Here is a 26,720-nt window from a genome sequence, read left to right as displayed (position 1 = left end):
TTCTGAGGTCCCCCAACTTCATCCAAAATACTCCTCCTGGAAGTCTTCAGTGCCGACAGGAAACTGTAAAACCACTTTATGTGCCATTGCACCAAACGCTGCTGTTGGGAGCATCTCCCTGTCCGGTCTCGGGCTCTCCAAGCTGCTGCTGTACCTGTAAGCGACAGGTGACCGCTTGCAATGGAGCGTGTCTTTTTTAGCTTTCGCTGCACAGCGTAGTATTTCCTTGTCTTTCTGGTTTGTGATCGGTTAGCTTACCCGAGCGTGGCAGATGAGAGTGAGAATATGTGATCTATTTTCAGAAATAAAGATTACAGCAGCTTTCGAACTGTTACTCTTTGTGCTGTGGTAAAAAAAAAATGTAGCAAAAGAGGTGTTTTTGCAAAGCATATGGCTTTTACACTGGTTCAGACTACAGTAAGTTTTGGATTGGTTGTAAAACATCTCTCTGCTTTTTTGCACTCTCTAGTCAGAGTGTGACATCTTCAACAGATGGGCAGATAAACTTTCCATAATCCATGTCTCTCCTTTCAGAAGAGGAGTTGAGATTCTCATTTGTAAAAGTTGTTGAGGAAAACCTCATCTGTATAAGTCTGTTGTATGCTTGGATGTTGGGGTGTGAAAATGTGATGGATATGCAGCTAAGCACTGGAGTTACTGGTATTTTTGGGGGTGTCTTTTTGCAGATGCGAAGTCAGCCTTGTTTTTTTACGTACCCCAAGCCTTATTAGAGCCTTCGTGTTACCTATTTTCAGAACTGCCTGCTTAATTGTGGAACAAGCACATTGCTCAAATCCACCTTCTCTCTGGTGTAGCTGCTATACTCTCATTTCCTTTTTGTACCCCTGCATTATCGGGATTGTTTTGGTTTAGTATTTTTAAAGCCTACAATCAAGGGTTGTTTCCAGCCTTAATTAACCCTGCTGGGATGGTAGACTGCTTGTTTTTTCTTCCAGTAACTTTGCTGGTCACACTTCTGTATTTTCCATCCTCTCGACTATTACAGATTTGGTAAATAGTTTAGAAATGCCAGCCAGTGATGTATGGGCCTCTTTAACATTTCTTTGATTTATGTGCACTGTGCTGAAAAAAAGCAGAGGAAGCATATTATTCTGGAAAAAATGTTGCCAGTCTTCAGTTTTTTCAGTCTTAGTTAAAAGCTACACTTTTATCAATCAAACCTGATAGATTCTTTTTTCATTCCTAAAAACATTCATAACTTAACTCTTTGAAGCCTAAAGAAATAATTTAACTGAGAGTTCTATAAATGTCTGCCTGTTTTTTGGGTGTCTTGAAATATCTTTCAAACGGATTTTTCAAAAGTTGGCTTTTTGATGCGTAACAGCGTGGGCATCGCTGCGGATGGGGGGTTTGGCCCATACGTCGCTATTAGCAATAGTTCATTGCGCAGACTGGTGAGGGAAAACACAGCCTGGTCTCTGGCAGTGTGGAGCAAGGTGGTTACTATACCTTGTGTACAACAGATTTACAGTTATCCAGGTTCTCATGTAAATGTCCTAATTGAATGCAGAGAGCTAATTTTTCTGAAGTCTGGTGTTCTGTTTCACATAAAATTCCTGAAAGGCCATGTTGTAAGCCATAGGTGTCTATCCTGAAGGGTTAAAAAAAAAAGATAATTGTGTTTTAATTTAGAGTTATTGGTTAATGCATAATACTGGTTTAGCTGGAGAAAATTTTCAGTGAAACATCTCGGAGAAGGAGGAGCTGTCAGTGCTGCTGGTGATCAGCAGGGTTGTGCTGTTTCCCAGAAGTCAGTGTGAGGTTGAAGGCAGGTTTCAGATATATATAATTAATTGTTGGACACAGAAAACTTGAGCAAGGGCAGAAAAGCTCTTTTTTTAATTGCTTTGGAGGGTGGGGAGAAAAAGTTTTTGGTTTCGTTGATACATTTCAGCATTCTGCTTGGAATACAGTGGTTAGGGTCATCTCTTCCAGCAGGTGTTCTGGTAATGCCCATTTGGAGTTGCGTGTGATAGAATCATAGAATCATAGAATGGTTAGAGTTGGAAGGGACCTTAAAGATCATCTAGTTCCAACCCCCCTGCCATGGGCAGGGACACCTTGCACTAGACCAGGTTGCTCAAAGCCACATCCAGTCTGGCCTTGAAGACATCCAGGGATGGGGCATCCACAACATCTCCGGGCAACCTGTTCCAGTGCCTCACTCCCCTCTCTGTGAAGAATTTCTTCCTGACATCTAATCTAAACCTCCCTGATTTCAATTTATACCCATTACCCCTTGTCCTATCACTACAGGCTCTTGTAAAAAGTCCTCTCCCAGTACCCTTGTAGGTACAAGGGAAAAGTGGGTAAAGAATGTGTTTCTTTTTGATACTCATCCTCCAGATTGCAGCTGATCTCTAACTTCCAGCCACATACAGTGATTCCACGGTTTGTCTGTGCAAAAATCTGAGTTGCAACTGTGGGTGACAATTGAAATCCCTTTCTCCAGCTACTGATAACGGTGACCTGTGTGGGTTGCCGTTATTTGTGTAGGAATGGTTTCTGCTGGTCACTTGCTGTTGTCTTGGAAGGAGTGTAAGTTACTCCAGTCCGGGTATTTTGAAGTTGTAGTCGGAACGTTCATATGGGGAAATAGGCCACATGCGTTCAGTTCCAGGTCTAACTGTCCTGCTTCAAGCTTTGATTGGCTGCCCTTGCTAGTGGGCTGGAAATTAGCATTCCCGGCAACATTGCTTTCGGATGCCTGCTAGATGTAACGAAAGAGGATGTTAGCAGAAGTAACCATTTAAGGAAGAATTCTTTCCTCGCTGGGAATGTTCATCTCTAACGGTTTACGCTGTATTCGTGCAACCCCTTCAGCTGGCACGGTAGCGGGATAACCTCTAGTAGAAGGGAACAGTGGTGTCTGGTGTAGCTTGGCAGAGCGTATGCATCTGCCCATGGCGTACCTGTGTCAGGATGAACTGTACGCTGGAGTTCTGATCTCCGAGTACTTCTCCTGCAGGAAAGCCACGGGAGACCGAGTTAAGCCAGGTTTCCGTATGCTGGCGGAAAGACCCACAGCTAGGCTAATAGCTGCTGTCTGACACTCAGTATGTGTGTTTGCTAGGCTGAATATACTGTGCATTGTAATTATTGTGTGAGTGACCGAAGCTAAGGAAAGGCATTTAACAGAAGTTAAAATCATTAAACGTAATGAGTTAGGGGAAAAAAAAATGAGCAGCATAGGTACCAACTGGGGTCATTACTGCTACACTGCTTATCCACTAAAGGACTTCCCCCCATCTCTCTTGGACGTTCTTTCTCCACTTCATCTGATGGTGCAGCTGCGTTAGTTGGATTTATATAAGCTGCACTTTGTAGACATTTTATTGAGAAAGAGTATTCATTTTTTTATTTGTCTGAAGAACAACTTTGTTTGCTATAGCGGTAAAGCCCAACCACAGTGCTGCAAATCATGGCATGCTGGTAGGCAATTTGAAGAGTGTTTCTGTAGCTGATTCCAACCCTTTATTCTACCGCTCAGTTTTAAAGCATCTTCACATTTCTTACATAAGCACCTGAGCATCCCCTGTCAGCGAGGCAGCAGGCCATTCTTTATACTGACAGAGCTGCCACCTGAGCCCCTGCCACCAAAGATTTAGTCTAGGGCTTTAGAAAATATTAATTTTAGCGTGAGAGCAGTGTCTTCAGTTCAAAGTTCTGGTGGCTGTTGAAGGGAGCACAGCAGCACTTGTGTCCTTATTCAGTCTTGAGTTGTAACAATGAGTTTTCCCTTCTACAGGCTATTTGTCCTATGCTAAGATAATGCTTTTGTCAAAGAAGTCAGATTTTCTGCCAAACATTGATCGAAGGTGCTACTTGGGTCTTTAGACTTTAATGAAATCCATGCGATGAACACACAGGTGTGAATATGTCACACAGCGCGATGCTGAGACCATTTCTCTATTAGTGGACAACCTCTGTACCAAACAATAAGCTACTGCTTGTTACTGCGTGTGGTTTTATTTTGTCACTGATGCAGAACACAGTATTTTCACACCGCTTTTTGTGATGCAGTTACGTGTCTGGGTTGTAGTTGCACGTCCAGTGAATGCTGGTTCATTTCGTTATCTTTCAGGAAATGGGTGTGTTCAAGCCCTTCAGAACACCCAGAAGTATTTATAAACGTTTTAAGCATAAAATACAGTTATTCTTCTGAAGAAGTAAATAAGGTAGTGTGTACCTCCCTATTATGACTCCAAACTATTCTGTGATTACTGCACCTCTTTATCCATTTCAAATACTAGATCTCTTTAAACCTCAGAGCCTTTTGGCTGTGTAGTGTCCCTTTGTGTTCATGTTACCCAAAAAGCAAGAATAATGTCATTGATGTAAGTATTAAATGCATTTCAGAATACTTTTTTAAAAAATTCTGGAGGGGGAGTGGCTTTTGCGGAGACTTAGAACAGCGCTGATGATTTTATTGGCAGCAAGGGTGCAGATGCTGGAGTTCTGACCAATTCCTTAAAGAAAGTGTCACCAGATTTGCTATCTCTGCATGGTAAGAAGCCAAAAACTTGCAAGCAGTATTGGAGCAAGGGAAGGGTGATGCAGTCATTCATCAGCAAAACTTCAATGTTTTTGGAAGAAAAGTATGGGAAGAACACACTTTAAGGCTGAAATCTGACACTAATTAAAACAGTGCTCTCAGCAAAAAAAGGAATTCAAAGACAATAGAATAAAAGATGTGGTGAAGACAAGATGTTAAAAGAAATGGTATCAATGCATTTCCTACTATTGTATCTTTTCATATATATAATATAAAAAGAAATCTTAAGCTTGTTTTGCAACTCTCTAGTCTTGGGAAGGAGGAGGAGAGACCTAAGGGCAAAGCAGGATTGCCTCTGCAGGGATATGTGCAGGTAGATGTCCACAGAATGTTCCGTATCCCCTGGTTATTGACCAGGCCGAGGCAATGGCACTGTGCATCTCAACACGATGCAAACAGGAGCCGTGACACGCAAAAGGCTTTTAACAGAAGTGCGAGCTCATTAGTTTCACAGTTTAGTTGGATCAGGGTTTTTAGGAAAAGATGCAGTAGCTTTTGTGCAGGGATTTAAGGAATGAAATGGGGGTAGCCTTTGTTCCCATCATGGATAGGTATTTATTACTTCAATATTCTTGTAAACTGGAAAGTGTTTGGGGGGCATCAGTGCTTTAAAACAATAGAACAAAGTGTCCTAATTAAATTGTAAACGAGAGCAAAGGCACAGTGTCTAGCTTTCCTGTTCATTGAAAAGCCTGCAACCCAGTTCCACAGGAGAAGAACCAGTGAGTAAATAAATTGGGGACTGCTCTTTTGGTTTATTGATGCTGTTTTGGCCAAGTCAAGAATTCAGCTATTCTAAAATGATCAAACATTGTTTGGAGAGAAAGAGAATTTCCAAACGGGCCTCATTATCTGAGGAAAGCTTAGAGATATCAATTAAGGTTGTGTAATTTCTCTCTTGCCTACTTTAATCTGCAGAGATGAAACTGGGGGAGTGTCCTGCTTCCTTGCTCATTGCTTTTTTCAAAAGAACAACTGAAGTTTTATCATAGTAGACAAATCCCTTGTTAGCTGCAAGGGAGAAATAATTTAATGATGAGGGGCAAAGTACTGTGCATCTTAAAATGAGGCAAATGTGCATGAGTTCGTCGGTATTACAGAGAAAATTCCATGATGGGTGACCATCTATCAGCCACTTCTGTAAAATTCAATTTCTTAGAGGAATGGAAATAACATTTTTTTTTAATATTACTTATACCTGAGAAAATGCTTTACTGCGGTCTGTGAGTATTTACATGAGAATGGGAAAAAATACCACAATGAGATAATGTGATCACAAAGAAAAATCATTCTTCTGATTTCACTCTTTAAAGGAAAGCTATTGGTGCTTAAAAATCTTTAAATAATGGTAATAAGTAAATAGAATGTGCGGCTGTGAGTTGACATGATCAATTGTAAATGCTCCAAGTGCTGTTTTATTGTCTTCTTTCCCCCCCCCTGCTTCTTACCTTTTTCCTACCCAACCAATTTTTGCAACTTTAAATGGCCTTGTAAGCAAGTGGAGTGTAAGGACTCTTTGGTCAGCAGTCAGCACATGCAGTGTCTCCAGCCCATGAATTATGTAAACAAAAGACCTTTAGACCCAGCATGGTTCTAACGATGAAGCTTTAATTTGAAATGTTTTAAATTAGCCCTGTGTACGTGTTTGTAGTTTCATAACACAGACTGTAGAGTGGGCCTGTAGGCCAAAATACAATCTGTCACCCTGCGGTCAGTGCGGTTCTGCTGCACGGAGGGGCCTTAATGCCTTGTTCTGGTTTGAGCCCTCTGGCTGTAGCAGAAGTGTTCTCTGCTCCAAACCTTACAGACCATCTACAGAAGACAGTGTGATCTTTTGGGGGGAATGGAGGGTCTCTTTTTTGTTTGTTTTGATCATTTTAGGGGGAGTGTTGGCTCCTTTCTAATAAGAGAGTCACTAGAATAGAATAAATAAAATATATTATGTGATTAACTTAAAAAATCAATAGTAGTAATTAATGCTTTCAGAACTAAGTCCAGTCTGTATTTCTCTAATACACCATCTCTGTTTAAATAGTTCATGTGAAAGCCAAAGATACCTTACGTGAATGAAGAAATTGCCCTCCTCACAGCTGCGTCTGAGAAAAGAGATTCCAAAGTGCTCTGTTATGATGTATTTCACTTTGTGAGGAAGATTAAGAGCTGTTAATATATATATGAACGTAGTTTTCATATACTCAAGAACACTGTGGTAATGTGAATTATGGCACCTGTGAAACATCAGTGATAAACTTTTCTACTAGAAAATATGGGCTGTGCTGCCATTAACATAGAAAAATAATGAATCTAAAAAATAATGGAATTTAGAAGTAATCCAAGTTCTGTTTTTATTTACCTTAAGGTAAAGCTTTTATATAGAAGTGTTATTTTCAGTACTTTTCCTACTGAAAAGTACAGTCTCTTTGGATTTTTACAATGTGGAATTCACACATCTACTTGGAACCACAGTTTTAAGAAAAATATCAGCTATCATGAGACTCATCATAAAACTGTGCAAGTTGGCACTGGTGTATATCCTAGCTGCTAAGCGTTATAAATGGATTTTGTTGTTGTTTTTTTATTTCTTCGTTTTCTGAAATAGATTTTCTGTTTCATCTGCATGTATTGGGAAAAAGTCTGGTTGAGATTTTATGGAGGAATATTTTATTAGGAAGTAAAAAGCTTAGCTTCACGCAAACCAGTTGGAATTCCCCGAAGCTGAAAGACATGGATGTTTGCTGTAATAAAGCCTCTGAATCATGGGGAATTCCTCAGTGGCTGATAAAGAAATAATTTGCAGTAGTACCTAGTGCTGCACCAATACTCAAGTTCAGTGAGCATTTAGCATCTTTTATGGATAAAACTATTGCTGTTTATCAGTCTGCTGGTTTAAATGAGCACAGTTGTCAAAAGCCAGCGGAAGGTCGTTGGGAATATACCTGCAGAAGGCACTTGTGACCACGCACAAGTGCCCAACTTCTGGCTGCGTTGGGTCGCAGGGTCTCAGACCTGCGTGGACCAACAGTCGGGAGGCACCACCTGAAACACAGCAGCTCTGCCAGGGCAAACGCAGGGCTGGTGTAGCCCCCTACGTCACCTCCAGCGGTAGCTCTAAGCACATGCCTGTACACGATCTGTTCCCCAGTGTTCTTCCAGCCATCAGCGGTTTCTGGCTCAGGGACTTCTCGAGCTAAATGTGGTTTCTGTGTGTTTATTTACCCTCAGAGGCTTTGTGTCCCACGAGCTCATCTCGGCTTCCCTGTGTGAACCTTTTAGCACCCAAAATATCCTCTGAAAGCACATTTCATGTGTGTTCCCTAAGGTGAAGAGAATGTTTGGAAATAGCGTTCTCTTGTTAGTAAGCAAACATTTTGAGGGGTTTGGTATGTTTTTAGCTGAGATTTGCCGTCATGGCTGATGCTGGTAGACAAAGCTCTCTCTTTTGCAAGAGGAAAAAGGAACCAAATGGCACGTTTATTATCCATCAAGACCGTTGAATCTCCTGGCTACAGCTTTGATGCCAGTGGTACCGCTTTGGCACTATTTTCAGCCTTGTTTCTGCTCCTTAGAACAAATGATTAGGAAACAATTTCCCAATCTCTTCAGTTAACACCCCTCTGCCCTCAAAAAGGAATGCATTCTGTGCAGTACAGTATGTGATACTTTAATAATGTATAAATCAAGCTGGACAGAAGCTGCCTGTCAGTTTTATTAACTTTGACCTTTTCTCCCATTATAAGGATGGTTTGGTAAATATTTAATGGCTCTTATAGATTTTGACAGTTGGATCTGCATTCCTGGGAGCAAAAGCAGGTTATAAAGAAATACTTACAATTAATAAAAATAGCTTAATCACTGGGAGTCAGCCTTCAAGGACAGAATTGGTTTTTAGAATATATTTATTTTTATTTTTTTTTTTTTTAACTGCCTGCCCACTAAATTCCAGGCTAGCCAGGAGGTTATGAAATGTTTTTAAAAGGTTGAATTTAAAATTCCTCTATGATTAGCACTTGCGATTACCTCCGTCTCTGAGCAAGTGTCCAAATGATGTTATTTACTTGAAATACCTGCCACTGTCATTCTGCGCAGCAAACGTAAGTGAATGGTGTCAACAGCACAAAACGGCTGAAGGAGGGCCGCTCGTAATGAGATGCGAGAAGAAGAGGGAAAAACGCGTTCCTGGAGTTACAGGGGGCTTCTGCCAGAGTTGTCTTTCCTTTAATTCCCTGCATATTGCACTCACTGCAAATTCTGGTAGTGAAGATTGAAAGCTAAGCCCCTGACACTTTGAAACATTGCCTTTCAAACAGGTACTGTCCATTGCTCTCATTGATTTTTATTTTTTTTTAATTTCAGAAATCTGCTGGAGAAAAACAAATTTGAGCAAAATTCATTGGTCTAAGCATTGCCGTTGGGGCGATACTGTCCCCCCCTTCGCTGGCAGAGAGTGGGTCTCTTCCCATTAGGAATGCCATGTGTCTTCGTGTTGTGCCACAGCCGAGATAACGTGGCAAAGCAGCCAAGTAAATCAGGAGCCTGTTAAAAGGCCTTATGGATGCTCCGGGCATCGACATTTCAGTCAGACTGGCTCCAGGATAGCTTCACTCATTTTAATAGCCATTTTCGAGTAGGTCGCTCTACCCAGCTTTGTTTCCCTCATTTTCAGTCAGTACCCTGCAGAATAGCTTTGCCTAAGACCACTTCATTTTCTGAACATGTGTAAGTCATAGTTTCCTCACCGTAACCCTGTTTTTTATAGGCAGATCATGAGTTTAGACTTGTTAAGGTGTTAACCAGTTCACCTGTTTCAGAACAGACCTTTAGGCAATTTAATGAACACGTTGACGTGGGGACTAGAGTGATGAAAGGAATTGCACTGTCTGATGCTGAATCTTGAGGGGTTTTTTCCACCCCCCTTCTCTTCAAAAAAGAGGAATTGAGAATCTATGTTGGAAGTGTTTAGAGGTGGGCTTGTACCTTGTTGCGCTTGAAGCTGGTTTCAGGACAGGCAGAGCACTGTAGCTGTTGTGAAATCTGTGAGCAGTGGGAATGCACTCAAAATCTTGCAGATTCATGTTGTGTCCTTAATAAATTTGTCTTTCATTGGCATGTAAAAATAAAAAGTTTAAGGAGAAAGCCACTGAATGTGAATCTTTCTGTTGCAGTGCTGTGGAGATGTGCTAGCAGGTATTTTAAAGGCTAGATTTTTGTTTGCAGTGGTAGAAACTTCTTTGTGAATGTGTTTTTGTTATTATGTGTAAGGAAAAAAGATGAGTGTTATTTCTAAAAAGCTGGTTTATATACGGAAAGGGTTGCATCTTTCTTCGTCTTATCTTCAAGAATGCTTGATCCTGTGAGAGGAGAAACAGTCTTAACTTTTAAAAGCAAGCCCAAGTTTCAGGAGTTAGGACTTGGGAGGAAGTCTTTGATTCATCATTTCTTTTGCCCTACAGCAGAATTTCTTTGCAATACCTATTTCACAGCAGACTTTTTTTAATATGTGCTCTTGTTTGTATCGTCTTCCATCCAAGCAGTATCTGCGAAATGCCATACGTGAACTTACTGACTGGCTGTCACTCGGATCAGATGGTACAGATGGTAGAGGTCTGACACAGCTCGAGTACTGCAGTGGTGTGGATTTTAATATATATGTGTTTTTATTATCCAGTTGCAGTACCACGCCGGGCTAGCATCTGGCCTTTTGAATCAGCAGTCTTTGAAACGTTCAGCCAACCAGATGGGAGTATCTGCAAAACGCAGACCAAAAGCCCAGCCAACAACTCTTGTCTTGCCTCCTCAGTAAGTAATGGAATACTTTGAAGACTCTGCATGGGAGGGACTTTTTTTTACTTTTTATTGTAATTATTTGTTCTGTTATCACAATAGCAGCTTTCTGCTTGCATTTTTGTTTCCTACGGGGTGAATTATTCATGTTGGATGGGTGGGGTTTCCTATGGAAACAGTATTTTGTTACTACTGTTTCTGAAGGCACTCTGACATCAGAAAAGTTGCAAGGATTCTTTGTATCAGGTCGTGAAAGTTTTTGCAACACGAGATTGTCATTGAGGAATGATGTTCCCCTGATTAGTATGAGTTGGAGCTTCAAGTAGGACTTTTCTGAAGGTCCTAAAAGGCTGAAGCCAAAACGTCTTTGGTGTGAGTACTTTCTCGACAAACGTCTGTTCCAAGTCCATCTGTTCACCATATGTTACTTTTGCATTGGATCTAAACCTCTTTTACAGGTGACAAGCAATTATGAGGACACCTAGAAACTGTTTGAGGACATAGAGTATCAACACTTCAGGCAGTCTGTGTACTGATGCCAAAAACAGAGATGTCCATAACTAAGCATATAAATTAATAAACCGCTTAAAATATTTAGTTGTATATAAGAAAATGATTATTATGTAGAAAATGAAGTGCTAAGCAATTATTCATTGTACTGAACATCCTTGTAGTTTGTGGAAACTGCCTGCTTTTTTTTCATGCAGCAAGAGTCACTGTATAAACACAGTGCTACTAAAAACTTCCTCGTAATAAAAGCCCCTGGTGTCACCAGCATTCACAGGCCTAAGCTGATGAAGGAATCAAAGAATGTTTAGAGTGTTTTCCTTGTATGAAATGAGAAAAAAAAAAATCTGAGTCAAGAGAGCTTTCCCTGTGTATATTAACTCTAAAGGGTTCCTAATTCAAGGATCCATAGGATGTTCTATTGTTTTACCGCGATGTCGGAGGAGGAAGAGAGGTTAAAGGGCAGCGCCGGCAGAACCGCAGGTTTGAAAACCAGATGCTGTTTCTCTTACATCTGTGAAAGGACAGGGGTATGTTGGGATAAGCTGGCTAATTAGTTTTCTTACTTTGTTGGGTTGTCAGGTTTATCAGAAGCTTAAAATGGACTTCTCCAAGAAGTCTACCAATTATCATAGTTTTTATTCAGAGTTCTTAAATATTTTGGTGGTTTGGTTTTGTAATCGTGGCTTCTGCAGTTACTAGAAATACATACAGTGAAAGAGAGCTAGCTTCTGTTTTTTTTTGTCGAAAAGCCTATACTGAAACAGTTGTATAAATCTTAATATGAGGTTTGTAATACGCATATTTAAAGGTATTTTATGTCTTCATCTGCAGGTTATTTTTGTTCAGTGGTGCATTTACCTACAATTTGCAGATAGAATGAAATTGTTGTGTGGTACCTAAACTTTAGCTTGTAGCTGAACTGTTTCAGTATCTTATTACCACTTCAAGCATTATTCACAGAGAAAATGTGTTTATGCTGAGGTGGTCCTTTAGCTGTCCCTGGTTTCCTCCTCTCTGGCTTCTCTTTGACCTTTCCATATTTGTCCTTACTTGCTATCTTGGTGTGTTTTGAGAAGAGAATAATAGTTATATTAAGTCAAATCAAATACCTGTTGAGCTCAATATCATGTCTCCAACACAGGGCAGAAGTGGGTTGTGAAGAGACTTATGAAACTAGGCTTATGAAAAGTATATTAAAAAAAAAAAGTATGGCAACTAGATTTTAATATCTTGATTTTGCTGTAGTCTTCATGCAAATAATGATGAATCATGCTGTGACTTTTTTTTTCTTTCTGTTCATTCTCTCTAAAATGCAAAAGCAGAAAACATCCAGGTGCAAAGCTACATATCTCCTTGAAAGGGCATACTGCATACTAATTTTCCCATGGCAATTCAGGGAATTTTTTTTTTTTGGCTTTATTGATTAGTCAGGGAAGGGGCAACTATTTCTTTGTCTTTCTTTGCTTTGATGTATGCTATAAAAATTAAGTTCAGTGACAAGTCTTTGGGCTGAGTAGCAATGTGCTATGAGTCAAGCCTGTGTTAAATGTTGTTCAGAGCAACTCTATTATCTGGAGCTTTTCTTAAATGTAAGTAGTTAAAACTGGCTGTATGCCAAACTGGCATTTTAGGGTAGTAGGTTGGAGCAAATGGCAATACTGCCATAATGCGTCAGCCGGCAGAGGAATGCAGGCAACACTGTTGTTAAGGAGGTAACATGGGTGATGATTTAGACAAAGCATCTTCTAACAACTGTTTTATTTTTATGCGGATTTTGCGTATGAATAGTTTGCTACTAAACATGCCTTAATTTGAGTTAAATGTAGCATTAGAGAGCACGTATCCAATCTATTATTTATCTGTGTTCCTGTTCCTTGGAGAAACTGCATGGGTAACTTTTGCTGTTGCACATGACATTCTTGATGGCAATGATGCAAGCTGAGCAATTACCTTAGGGTGCCTCAAAGGGTGGTGATACAAAATTTGATTCTTCTGCTGTGTCAACTCATTGTTCACTTGAGCCCTTAGTCTCTCTCCCAGACCTTTCTTTTCCTTTTCTCTCTAAAATGGCTGCTTTTTTGTTAAACAAAACCCAACCAACCAACCAAAAAACCTTCTCAGCCTGTCTTGGATGCTCACCTATCTCTTCCTACTTTGTGCTCACAGAAGGAGCCAGAGAAAGGGTTTCGCTAATGGCAAAACTGATTCTTGGTGGGCCCACTCATTTGTCCCTTGCCAGCCTGAGGCCATCCTTTGATGTGTTCTGCTTTGGAGCTGAGAAGCTCTAGTTTCTCACTGATGGATACCTGAAACAGCAGCAGCCACCTTGAAGTAACAAGTTATTTTTAAAAATTGAAGGTAGTTGTCCTATGCAGCCACTATGAGTCAAATTTTCATTTTCTCACTGTTTTTATTATCTCAGGGCTTCTAAGCATTCTGAACAGTTTTGGAGAGAGGCCTTTTAGTGTTCAGTTTTGCTTTTCAGTATTGGTTTTCACTGGCTCTGAAAGTGCAGAAAGGGATACAAGATTGATGTGCATCTCATTTCTAGCCAAATGTATCTGTATGAGAAAATGACTAACTGCTGGCTTCTTTCTCTCCCTGCTTTGTCCCTCCTTCTGTCTTCTATTAACAAGACATCTCCCTGTACTTGCTAATAGATGCGTTCCCTCACATGCTTCTCATCTGGCTGCTGGTTCGTCCTTCTGTTAAAGAATCTCAAAGCTGTGTTCACTGAAGTGCTGAAAGCTGTCAGCTCCTTCCAAGTGACTATGGAAGCATGTACATGCAACCCTTCTGAAAACCAGGATGGCTCTTCTGGTTTGAACTAAATGTGACAATAAGAAATGATGGCTCCTAAGTTGTTGGGTTTTTTTCCTCTTGAAATGTAGTACTCGATGCGGTTAATTAACCTTGTTTTATTTTGCTTGGCACCACATCTCAGAATTGACTTCCTGTTTATGTAGTGGGCTTCACAACCCTGTGGGAGCCGAGTGCTGTGCCCCGAGGAGCCTGGAGTGGCTGTGAGTGGTGAGCCCGTGGAGGTAGTCCCTGCCAGCAGACAACCCTGCTGAGAGCCAACAGGCTCTGGTATGTCCCGGTCTAGCTGGTAAATGGCAGCAGCGAGCCACTTGGAGAAGAGGAGGAAGAAAGAAAAGCAGCAGCACAGGATGTTGACTGTATTCCTGCAGTTGTGTTTATTGGCACACACGAGACAGTCGGTATTAATGGGAATTTTTAGGGGTCTCAGCTGAAAACCTTGTGACTTTGATAGCTCTGTTGCGTGGGGCTTTCTCAGTGCTCCCAGATTAATCATCCGTCTTCTCTGCCTGAAAGGAAATTGCCAGAACAAGAACTTGTTCACAACAAAAGGTACTGAGACTCTTGCCCTTTATGGTGCCTTTTAGGGTCATTTGTTGTGACATTTGTGGGTTTGGGGAAATAAGCACACTATAAACAATAAACAAGTGGAAGGCTGGTTCTTGTTTGACAACTTCAGGCTCAGCGGACAGAGAGGCTTGAGTAAATGAGAGTCCAATTTTTTATTTTAGGGCTCTTCAACTTGTCTTGTAAATCTCTTGTGCTCTGATGTATGTCCTAACTTGACAGTGAAAACATTGTAACAGATTGAGTAAAAATCGCTGTGAATTTGTACTCTGTTGTTAGGAGCAGACCAGCAAAATTGCCTTTGCTTTATTAGAAAAGAGACAAGTGCTGCCCATGATATTGTTCTAGATAAATGGGCAAGAAAAAGCTGTGAAGATAATTTTTCTATTAAGGAGATAAGGACTTGAGGGCGGAGTGCTGGGCATACTCAAGGGGCTGGGTTGTTTCTGCGACTTGTTCTGGGTGAGGTGAAGGTCTCTGTTCTGCTCTCTACACCTCAGAATCTGTCTAGATTCTTCTTCTAAGGAGGATGGATCTATTCAAAAGAAATCCGTACCTTCTCCATCCTTTGTAGCTACATTACCAAAAGATGCTGTTTAATGAGTGGTCTCCTTTTAAAAAGTTAATTTCCTGGCTCAGCAGGTACCTGTTCATCTGGATTAGGAAAATGAATTTCTAGATATCCCAAACTCTGTGTTTATCGTAGCTTGATTCAATACCAGTGCTGACAAAGTGGTGTTCTTTCATAGTTTTAATGCCCCTTCAGTTTTAATGGTTCTGTCACGTAAGTAGTACTGTAAGATTCTATAGTATTTGTTCAAGAGCTTTCTTCAGGACACACTTGAGTCTTGAGGAAGAAATTTCATTTTAAATAGTGATGTAATATTAAAAAAAAAAGTTCCTGTTTTTAACAGTTGACTCCGTGTGTGTGTATATATATATCTATATATAAAAACCCCAAAACTATACACCCAGTCATAAGATGTGCCAGAATAAATTACGTGAACTTGTGTAATTTATCATTTTTACATTAGGAAAAATCCCAATGAGTCCTTTGCCAGGAGTTTTTGGAGGAAAGGGTTTTTCCAGCATTTTGTTTTATAAACCACATCTAATTGCTTCCTATGTTGGGAGATTTTATTGTGAAAGAAAGAGGCAGATTATTCTAAAGGTGGTGGCAAAGCATGCTTAAGCCAATAAATGATCATAGGTTTTGTGTGTGTTTTTAAGACTGTATGTATAAATTCTGCTTATCTAATCTGACCTCACATGTTACACGGGTCTGAAATCCCAGCTGGAGATTCACACTTTGAAACCAAGGGTCCAACGTACCAGTTAAGTGTGACCCCTGGCATATAGGCTGTGGGGAATTAGGTTATTTAATATGGAGGTGGTGTTACTACAGCAATCCCAGTCAGCACTGTGAGCTGTACTCTAAAATTTGGGCCTCTTCGTAGAAGTATGGGAGAGGAAAAGAGCGAAGTGTGTGGCTTTTTTGAGAAAAGTCATCAGAAGTTCTTCGTGTGGTTCTAAAATTCATCTTTCCCCCTGCTGGCAAAGCTGCATTAGGCATCAATATTCATTAAATACCACCGAGATGATAATGTAATAAAGCAATAATCCTCAGGCCCACATCTATACTTCTCTCCAGAAGAGTTGAGGTTGAGAATATAATTAAAGATTAAAACTCTGTTTGTATTCTGGAACATGGAGATATCTTTTTGTACATGACGGGGAATTGTATTAATAAGGAAGAGATCAGTTTCCAATAACTTTCAATACTAGAAGCTCATTTAATATCCCTGTTCATGTTTAAGTTTCTCGCCGTGTTCCTTTAGCTTGACTTTAGCCAGACAGTGCAGCAGGAACTGTAACAGAACATGTTGCTGAAATATGTGACCCTTTTGCTCTGCAAATTAATCCCTTTTAATATGAAGAATGAGGATTAAAAATTAGTTCTTTATATTGTAAGACAGTAATGTTTACATGAATAGGTTCAATTGTTTGGGAGCTGGGAGCCACGTAGATCGAACTTTAATGTTAGTATTGGGTATCTTGTGCACAGTTTGGCTCACGTTGTTGTACTGGTTGCTTTTTATTTTCAGTAAATGGAGGAACACGTGTTCTGCAGATGTTTTGTGAGGCTGGTTTGGTGTAAGCTGCAGTGTATTGCGGTGCAGTGAGGTTGCATCTATCCCATATGCTGATGTTGGTGTGTTCACAGCTCAGTTGCACATCGTGCGGGATCTTTCAGTACTCAAGGCTCTAATACTTCACCTGGTTCAACTAAATAGAAAGTCTTTTTAAAACTTTCTGTTATTATACTTCATCAGCTCGTTAACTCTTAATTACCCTTAAAGAATCTTAGCCAACTGGTTCTTTGCTCCTGGTTTTTTATTCGCTGCCCGTGTGTATCATTGTTGTACATGGGCAGTCTTTGTTAAGTACTTTCTTGTCTCACTTGTTAATAAACTCTGTAGTTTTTTACAGAAGGTCAAAAATCATAGAATCACAGACTGGTTTGGGTTGGAAGGGACCTTAAAGATGATCTAGTTCCAACCCCACTGCCATGGGCAGGGACACCTTCTACTTGAATGTATTGGCTTACCCCCCACCCCCACCCCCAAATTTTGGCATTTTAACTACCAGAACTAATCTAGCTAGGTGGAGTATTTGTTCATATTAACCTCTGGTAAAAGGGATTGTGCTCATTGAACAGCTGGTTTTCTGAGAATTCCTCCATTCCCTGTAGGAAAATGCATTTCCATTATAAAATCCATGCTGTGTGTTGGGGGTCGGTGTTCACCCAGCTAAAGCCTGGGGGGGGGGGGGGGGCAGGTGTGCTGTAGCCATGCTGTTGCACGTATGCATTCCCCTAACATTTTTCGAGGGGGTACAAATAGTGTATGTGTAGTAGTTAGTTTCCTTAACGAAAACTACAGAACAGTATGAACCTATTCGAACTCTCGCCTGCAACACTGCGTTGGAGAACAGCGACGGCCCCGGGTGAGTTTTCAAACCATGTAGAATATAATGGGGAGTAATGAGCAAACAGGAAATCGCTATTTTGACAGCTTTGTTACAGGAAAATAAGTGCTGAGAAATTCAGATTGCATTGAATTTCAGCAGCTATTGAAAATATGATAGTTTTGAGTTATTTTAAGATACAGCCGTGTTTTGGTTTGCTTTGGATTTTTCTTCAGGTTTCCCTTCTGCCTACCAAGCAGAGATGACAACAATTGCTCTTAGACAAGCTCTTTTACAAAAGCAGGCCTGAACCCTGTTAGAGAAAGCCTACACCTTTTGGTTTAGGTTTAGGGAGCCCCTTGGGTACCTCTAGTTTCCTTCAACACAGTAAGTGTTAAAGTTGTATTCTGGGGCATGGGAGCAAAAGTTACAATTATATAATCCTAACTTCTTCCTTTTCTGCTCATGTTTCCCCACCACGGAGAGCTAAGAAATCTGGATTATTCCAAAGTACGTAGCCACCATGGTGTTAGAAATTTGGATTTAAGTTACCCTTATACTCAGTGGCAACACTTAATAGATGGCTTGGAGCTGATCTGGTTCTTTCCGGAGTCAGAAGCCGGGACACTCGGATCCCAAAGCTGGGGAAGCATCTGCCAGGTTGAGCCTGTATTGTATTACACATCACAAGGGAAAATTCCTGGGTGGTAACACATCGTTAAACTTTCTTGCACTGAGCTTTATGGAGAGAATGACTGTACTTGTGGGTGTCACGTTGTTCTTCCTGGGTTTCGAATGTAACATGCGGCAGTTAACTGGTCCTTATCGTTTGAATGAAAGATGACTCTAGGCTTTTAAACAGAGATGATTTTTTTTTTTTCCTAACGGCCCATGTCAACAGCCATGACTAGTGGTTTGTAGAGCTCAGTGGCCATTGCTTTAGCTTGTTTCTTTCTGTGAATTTTGTTTAAATACTGGAGGGGGAAGCAGCCTATTGTTAAATGTAATAGCAGCCTGTCTCTTTTAGTTAGGTGGTATTTACTGTTTAACACTCAATATAATTTAACTGGATAGAAAAAAATCCAAAGTACTGTTTTGATTCATGAGGGGCTTTATTAGACAACCCCAGCGAGATCAAATCCAATAACTTACTGGGGATATAACATTGATTAGTCATCTTACTGTTTGCAGCCAAAGACACTTTACCAAGCTCTGCTCCAAGAAAGAGGGAAGGGGGTAATCCAGTTGAACTTCTGTTTCAGTGTAAGAGGTGCATTTTAAACCAAGGTGCCATTAATTTGCTTCATGTCTCTGCTTTGCTTTCGCAGGGGTTCGCTCGGGTTGTCTGTCACGTTCCCTTTGGAACCGTGCACGAGTGGTGTAAGGTTAGATGCAGGAGGCAGACAGGCTTCCTACACCCCCCTTCTTTCTTTGTCTCTTTGGTCTGTGAGACTCGTGATTCTCCTTTGCTTTCTAAGGATGTATGTGTTTTCTTTAGTTAGGGACAGTTTTGAATAGTGGAACAACACGGATTTAAGGAGAATCTGACATCTGAAGAAAAAATTTGATCTGCTTTTCAAGTTTGTAGATGATAAAAATGTACCGTGGCACTCAGTCCTACAATGGATAGCTGCTGGGACCCGTAGCCTGCTTCTGCATCTCTGGCTTCTGAATTTTTGTATGGCATATTGAAGTACAGTACAAATCCAGTTGTCTCTTACGCTGTAAACTTGATGGCTCCAACCGTATTAAACCAGCATTTGGACAATAGGAGAAACCCTCTTACAGCGTTACTGTATTTTGGACTTTATGTTTATCTGGGATCACTGGCAGTGTTGGAGCTCCAGATAGAGCTGTATGACTTGGGGTGTTGAATAGGATCCAAACTACACCCTTACGCTGGTAAGAGGGAACAGTTCCATAATAAAGTGTTGCCGTTTTTAGCCGATTTGGTCCCAGTACGTGTGATGTGAAGTGTGAGGTGAGGAGGCACTTTCCTGCTTTGTGCTCTGGGCAGCAGTCAGTAGGTGGATTATGGAGGGGTTCTGTGGAAGCTCGCTACGTGTTTTGTGTGGAAGTTTTTTGGGGTTTTTGTTTTGGGTTTGTTTGGTTGATTTGGGTTTTTTTTGGTAACAGCTGCTGTTCTTGAGTCTGATGCTTGGTAACTCGGTACTGAGTTAACACCTTTGCTATTCTGTGCATCTTTAGAAATTATTCTTTTAAAAACTTTAATCTTGATCTAATCTCCTAATATGTTGATCCATGTGACAGCAGGGGTTTCTGTAATAATCTCCTTTGTTTAGTTACACCAGATGAGTGCTTTTTTTGGATATAGTTACATGCTGAATTTCATTTCATTCCATTAAGCACTATACAGCTGCATATTTTCTTACAAAGTAATCACAAAAAAGCAGCAGGCATCGATCAACACATTGTCCAAAGAAAAGATTTTGACTAAACCCAAATGTTCCTTATGATATTCATTAACAGGATAGTAATTTTTATCTGTGCAAGAGACAAGGATCTTGGATGTTGCTGTAGCCCTAGTAAATTACTGAAATGTGCATTAGTTGTGTTGTAAAACTTGTAACACAGAGAGAAATCTATTTTATTTATTCACTTTTCAACAAATATTCTAACCAGGCCCTGTGGAAAGAGAGAGCATGTAATTAAGATTTCACTGTTTCTTTACAACGTGTAGAGCTTCACTTAATAGTGTGCTGTGAGCTGTTATGGACTGATAGCCTTAGCTCAAATGCCCTTGTAGTGAACACTTCCATGACCATGTCTGTCCTGAAGACACTAGCCAGAAGAGGACTGGGGCTGATTGCTGTTGATATTTTGGTGTCGTATTCCCCAACCTAATCCCGCAAATGGGATTGCTCTGAGTGTGATGTGCAGCTCTGTGTGACTGAGCACAGTGATTTGAAATAATTCCCATCTACTTTGCTGAAGATTAGTTGGAACGCTCCGTAGTTGGGAAATGAAAAAGCTGTATCTCTTTGGAAACTTTGGGCCATGCACTGGCCTTGATCTACATGTTCATTTTCTGGAATATGCACAGATCCCGAGCAGTGTGTAGCCCTCAGTGAATGTTAGTGTTACTGGGGATTGCAGCTCTGTTACAAAGGAGCAAATTTCTGACTCTTTGATGTATATTTGCCTTAAAGGTAATGTTTGTGTGAGAACCGTGCCATTAAAAGGTGGCAGTTAATTAAAAGTTGTTCCACAGTCCCAACCATTAGAAGATGCCCTTGCAGCATTTAGAGCAGAACACTAATATTGCACTGTAGGGAATCCCTGTACTTTCAGTAAAAAAGAAAGTTGAGGATGAAGATTTTAATGTGTAATTAAAGACTGCAAATAGTAGTTTAACTGCTTGTTTCTGTGTCAGGAAAAAAGGAACACACGCTACCAGTGGTTGGACTAATTAGACAGTGAAGAACAAGCTAGATAAGAGAGGAAATTTGTATGAACTTAATAATGATATCAAAGCTTTTGCTAAAGCTGTGATTTTATCATACGAGTGCTTTAACCCCCTTTTTTTAGCTTTGCTGTTTGGGGGAGGGGGGTTAGGGGCTGCTTTGCTGCAGCAGACAATCAGTCTGCAAGGAATACATTAAAACTGCTGCTTGCCAAATTCAGAAATGCATTACAGCAAGTGTTTCTCTCTGCACTGGTTGTATATTCCCCTGTCAGAGATGACGAGCAGAAAGAGCAGAGCCATAATAAGGTGGAGGGAGAAGATCTTTATGGTTTGGGGGCTCAGCAAGAACGGCATTGCTGCATAATCATATTGTATCATGTGATGTGATATGAATGTAATGTAATTTATTAATGACTTTATTTCTGTACCTCTACCTGATTCCAAGTAACCCTTAGCTATTTGAGAGGAAAACTAAACAGCGATCCTGTGAGGGGGGGATAAAAGTACTTTCCAGTGTGTAACCTTTACTGTTAAGGAGGAGGAAGCTTCAGATATATCACAGTAAAAACCCTTTGAAATGTAAGTAATTCCCTTTATTTTCAGGTATGAAAGTGCCCTGTAGTTTTGACAGCAACTCTACAAAAAGGGAAAGTTTTCCCAAGTAATGAACTGCAGACAGGGCTGTACCTGGGGACTGGTGGGCTGTTCCCCTCCCTGGGGACCACAGTGAGCGCTGGGCTGGCCGTGCTGCGGTGCTGCCTTCGGCACCCATCAACCGACCGGGCTTCTGAGTCTGAGAAAGACAGCTGAATGCCCTTTCTAACTGGAAAGGATACAGAGTAGAACTGCTTCGCTCTGCTTTCTTTACTTGCTGTTAAAAATAACTGTTATTACTTTTTAATTTCGCTTTAGGGTGTTCTCTGGGTATTCATGTGTTTACAAGGAACCCTACGGATGGGTTAAATGAAAAAAGCTTGGCTAGCAGATTGCAGCTGATGACTTCATAGAGTTTTGCTCTAAGCATCTCCATTTGTAATGATTTGAAGTATTTTGGTAAAAGTATTTTGCTAATCCCATTTTCCCAACTGCCAGTGGAAAAAAATAAATAAAATGCAGCCATTAGAAGTTTCACTGGAGATAGTGACTTAGTTTTCATCCCTTTATAGATGTTGCTCTGCTGTTATTTTCATCCCTGATGGTTTTATTTTGCGAGGCACATCCTCTTTGCTGTACAGATTTTACCTACTGAAGAGTAACACTGTAGTTGCAGTACTGTTACTCCGTAGTATGTGTATGTCATTTTGAAGACAAGTGCATTAAGAGTAGTGCACATTTCTAATTGGACATAGGTGCGTTTGCCTCATCATTAGCTATTCTCCCACTTCTTACCTTTGCACGGGTAACACAGGGAGTGGAACGCTGTGGGCAGACAAGACCTTGTTGACATGGGCAGACTTCAGTTCAGACTTTGTTCTGTGGTGTGTGCAGTCTCTCTGTCCGAGAGTCATGGTCAGGGGAATTCTGTAGTAAGTCCTCTAATTTTAGCAACCAAAAGCATCTCCATGCAACAATTTCTGCATTGAAATTAAATTTTTCTTTTGTGTCGCTCAGGATTTTTCTTACAAATTCTGTTTTGGGAAAGAAAATAAGAGGTTGCACAGAAATCATGGTGAAGTAGTTAATTGCTTATTTAACCTTGGCTGACACTTCAGTGTGTATGACCGTTGTGCTCCATTGTTGCCTGTAATCCTTTCTTACCATCCCTCACAAAATGATTGTGGAATAGCATTTGGCCTTTTCATTCTGTATCACGTATGTGTGAAAGCACTTAAAGATACAGAGATTCCTGAATAGGTTATTGCAGAGCAAATTACTGTTTTGTTGAGTTGCTCTATGCCTCAGTTTCCCCATGTGAACTATGTGAATAGTGTCATCTGGAAACTGTGCAGGAGTGCTCAAGTGAAACTTGTACAAAGCTGGGGTAAGAGAAGGTATTAGCAATAAGGCAAATGCTTTCATGTAGGGGAAGAGTCTGGATTTTTGTCTTTCATTGTCATTTGTTCGAGCCCGGCTAATTTACAAAATTCATAGTCCAGGAGTAACGCGTTGTGAAGAATGAATGACCGTGCCATTCCTACTTGCAAGACCTCATAGGAAGCTCTAACAATCTGCTGTCAGCGTCCATTCTGGCAAATGAGTGGTGATGTATTATTCTGTATCCTTTGTGTTGTTGCCTTTAGGTGTTCATTTCACTGATGGACGACGAAGTGCAGATACACGAAATAATTACACAGCAAGCTTGACTGGAGCCTGTCAGTCTGTGTCAAGCTCCCTAGACTTCTCGAATCTCTAAATTGTTGAGCTCTTTTGCTGATTGTTGCAGTCAGTGTTTGGTCTTCAAAATCAGATGTGCTCTAGAAGTGGCAAAAAATATGCTACTGTTTTGATGTATTTCAAGTTGGAATTTAATATCTGTGTCCAAAATAGCACTATAAAACAGCTCCCCTCAAGCCAAAAACCAGGCTCTCTTACTTTCCTGTTTTACATGCAGAACCTTCTTTCATTTTGGCGTTTGCATTTTGACAGTTGCTCAGCAAAGATGATGCTTTTTGCTCGTGACAAATTTGTATGTGCTTTGCAGACAGGTCTTGCAAAGGTGTCTTTTGTTGAAGGACTGAAAGACAAGTCAGATTTGGATCTAAATTTGGGGCTAATCAGCTATATGGCAGACTCATATTTTGAAGAGTTGTTGTCTGTTGTCTATCTTACAGTGCCTTTATTATAAATAATAAGTAAACATCTATTGCTTTGTGACTTTTCTTTATGGTTCAATTTTAAATTTAAGTTAAGAGAAGAGGGTATTAGGCTGATAAGCCATATGTCGCTGAGATGTATTGTAAGCAAGCAACCTGTAATTTGGAATTTTAGGACATAATTCCTGGCTGACAATCTTTGGTTTGGTGTTTGTTACTGAATTGGAGTCTGTCCACTGAGCACACCAAATAGACTCCGTAGTTGTAATTCTTCCAGCTCTTCTAAACGGGGAGGTTTAGATTCGATATCAGGAAGGAATTCTTCCTGCAGAGGGTGGGGAGCACAGGGACAGGCTGCCCAGAGAAGCTGTGGATGCCCCATCCCTGGGAGTGTCCAAGGCCAGGCTGGATGAGGCTTGGAGCAACCTGGTCTGGTGGAAGGTGTCCCTGCCCATGGCAGGGGGTGGGACTGGACGGGCTTTAAGGGCCCTTCCCACCCAAACCAGTCTGTGATTCTCCTCTCTGTTTATTCTTTAGGTATGGCCTCTGCTAACCCTCTGCCTGCTGCAGCTTTTTGTCTTTTCCAGTCAAGGAGGCATTAATGGAAGGGTCTGCTGCAGCAGTGGGTGCTCCAGACTCTTAAATCAGAGCTCCCTTTGATTTCTAGTTGGAGATGGAGTTGGAAGGGACCTCGGGAGGTCATCTGGTCCAGCCTCCTATTAGGAGAGGATCCCTTGTCATGACTAGATCAGATTAGCTGTGCTGTTGCCCAGCTGAATCCTGAAAACCTCCAGGGATGGAAGAGTACACTTGAAGCCGTCACCAAAGCAGTTCTCCTGCTCCTAGAGGTCTAGGTAGTGCTGTTCCTGTTTGAGCTGGTCTGCTGAAAACCCACAGCTTGAAAACAACCCTGTTCTAAGGAGCGTTTGAGGGGGGTGGCTGACAGCGAGAGAAAGCAGGTATTTTTGGAGAATCCACGTTAAGTAGTAATGTAGATGGTAGCGGCCTGTTTAAAAAACATACAGAGAGAAGCAGATGAATTAACTAAAAGAAGTGATACAAGAAGGAGTGCTTGAATGGTTTTGGTTTGGTGATACAAGAAGGATTTGAATGGTTTTGGTTTTGTTGGTTTTTTTGGTTTTTGGTGTTTTTTTTTTTTTTAATTTGAAAGTTGGCTTAAAAGCTGTTTATAAGTTGATGCTTCCATGATCCTTTCTACTTTGAAAGTTGCTCTTCATTCAGACAAAACTTAACTTCAACATCATGATTTTACAGCATGATAGACGATACACAAATCTGATGCTATCTACTCTTAGTTATTTCTAAGGAAGTGAAATGAATTTCTTGACATGACAGAGCAATGGTGGCTCTTGTGTGCCACATGTAAAATGAGCTTTTTGACAGAAAATGTCACGTAGAACTATTTTAACATGTGATTATGCACCTAAAATGAAAATTTATTTTCAGTGCAAAGATAGCAACTTTAACACCACAGACAGAAAATCAATTATAATTTTTGCTGGTACAACTAAAATATTATCTGCTGCTACTAATTTCTTCTTGTTGTTCCACAATTGCTGTCTTCCCTCTGTTTTTTATTAAGTCATCGATGGGGATAGAAATTCTCATATTGAAGCCTGAGTGTTGTAATATCCTTCTTTCTCTCCTGCTGTGTACTTTTGCATCTGTCTGCAGTACCATGGTTCAATCCTCTGTTTCTGTGTTTGTACATATTGAAGCCACTTAATTTTTATTGCTTCTTAGGTATCGTCCGCCACCAGCAGGCTCTTGGGCAAGTGAACCCCTGTTTGGTTTTGCTGTTAATTGCTTTATTAAAGTGAAAGTATTCACTGCGTCTTAAAGATGTGCGTTTTGCAGATCTCTCTAATACCTTCTGCTGAAGTTCTCCACACATCTTAAAATACTGATGTAAAGAAGCTACGTCGAGAACCTGGTGGTTGGACGGTCCATAGTTTTTAGGATGTTTCAAATATTTCCGTATCTGTTAACTTCTTGTGGTTGGATGTTGCAGAGTTTTCCCAAGAAAGAGGTTTTCTCTCTCGCATAAAGTCTGTCCAAATAGCTGACTGTCTTTGCTTTCAAGTCCTAAATAAGTAGTTCATTTCCATCTCCTGAGTGAGAAGTTCATCTCTGCTTTGGGCATAGAGCCTCTCCAGACGCGTCCGTTAGCACTGATGCCGCGTGGTGTGCAGGGATGGGAAGTGCTCCTCGACTGCTCTGCAGTACGTTCACGTGTTTAAGCCAATGGTTTAGGGTTTGGGAGTTGGGTTTTTTTAACGAGCAAAACGAGCCCTTTGCCCATATTTTCTTTATTTTGCTGTTGCTGACCTTCACTAGTTGCAGAAGTCTGTTTTCAGTGTACGGGGATGGGTTGCAGGCAGTCAAAGCAGGAAAACTCAGTAGCGCAGCTGAGGACGTAACTACGACTGAAACCAGATCTAATGCAGTTAGACTTTCTTCTTCAGCTTTCCCATCTTTGTGCTTCCTGTCAGAGATGATGTGCAGTGTTTATCTTGTGGTTTGTGCCAAGTGTTTAATACAGTACAACCAACAGTTAGTGGTTTTGTCTCCTTTTTAAAAATACCTATCAAATGCTTATTAAGACTGTGTCTTACTAGATCAGTGCAATTGTGTTTTGTGTTCTGAATCTACAGAAAACTTGATGATTGCAATTAGGCAGAAAGTGAAGAATAATTAAATGATTAGACAGAAGTCAGATAGAGAATGCATGGTAGTGGAGTGAGCACTGAATGCAAAGTGAGCGTGAGTGGGGAGCTCCCTTGAAACATCTGCAAATTCACTGATGCGTGGAGATATAACTGCAGGACAATCTTTTGAGGTGATAGATATCAGTCGGTAACATTTCATCTGTTTCTGTAGGGCATGTGCTTCAACTGGTTGACTCTTAGTAGCTACATGTTAGCTAATTAATCATATAATTTGCTGACATTTTACTAGGTGAGCCTGTATCCTGGTAGCAGTGTGAATTTGAGGTAACGGTTTCCTAACGATGGAAATTGCTGTAATAGCCCTGGCCCTCGTGGTTGACTCCAACTTTCCTCTGGCTGCTTTTAATGAAATGTCTGTCTGATAATACAGATAGTTTGCAGCTGTATGTATTAATACATCTGAGTCTCATTCTCTTCTTTACACAGTATGTTTTTAGTTAAAACCCCATAATACAACAATATGCTGGTCTATATTGTACATGTGTTGGATATCAAACTATTCTGTAGCTTTTACTCTGTGATGAAGCAAGGATTTTTTTTTTTTTAATTGGGTATGGGGTTTTTTGTGT

At 40.7% G+C, this 26,720-nt stretch overlaps 1 protein-coding gene across 1 annotated transcript in view; it reads left to right on the top strand.

Moving 5' to 3' along the window:
- Positions 1 to 26,720, top strand: part of MED27 (mediator complex subunit 27) — a gene marked incomplete at its 5' end in the record, with an annotated part of 88,594 nt that overhangs the window by 22,776 nt on the left and 39,098 nt on the right. Inside the window, one exon of the mRNA XM_010156219.1 lies at positions 10,242 to 10,372. Coding sequence (XP_010154521.1) covers positions 10,242 to 10,372 — 131 coding nt within the window. The remainder of the gene's footprint in view (positions 1 to 10,241; positions 10,373 to 26,720) is intronic.

This window comes from Eurypyga helias, unplaced genomic scaffold, assembly GCF_000690775.1.
Source record: "Eurypyga helias isolate BGI_N326 unplaced genomic scaffold, ASM69077v1 scaffold17927, whole genome shotgun sequence".
Taxonomy (NCBI): Eukaryota; Metazoa; Chordata; class Aves; order Eurypygiformes; family Eurypygidae; genus Eurypyga; species Eurypyga helias.
Note: the sequence above shows the minus strand (reverse complement) of the source record. Positions and strands in the feature narration are given on the sequence as shown.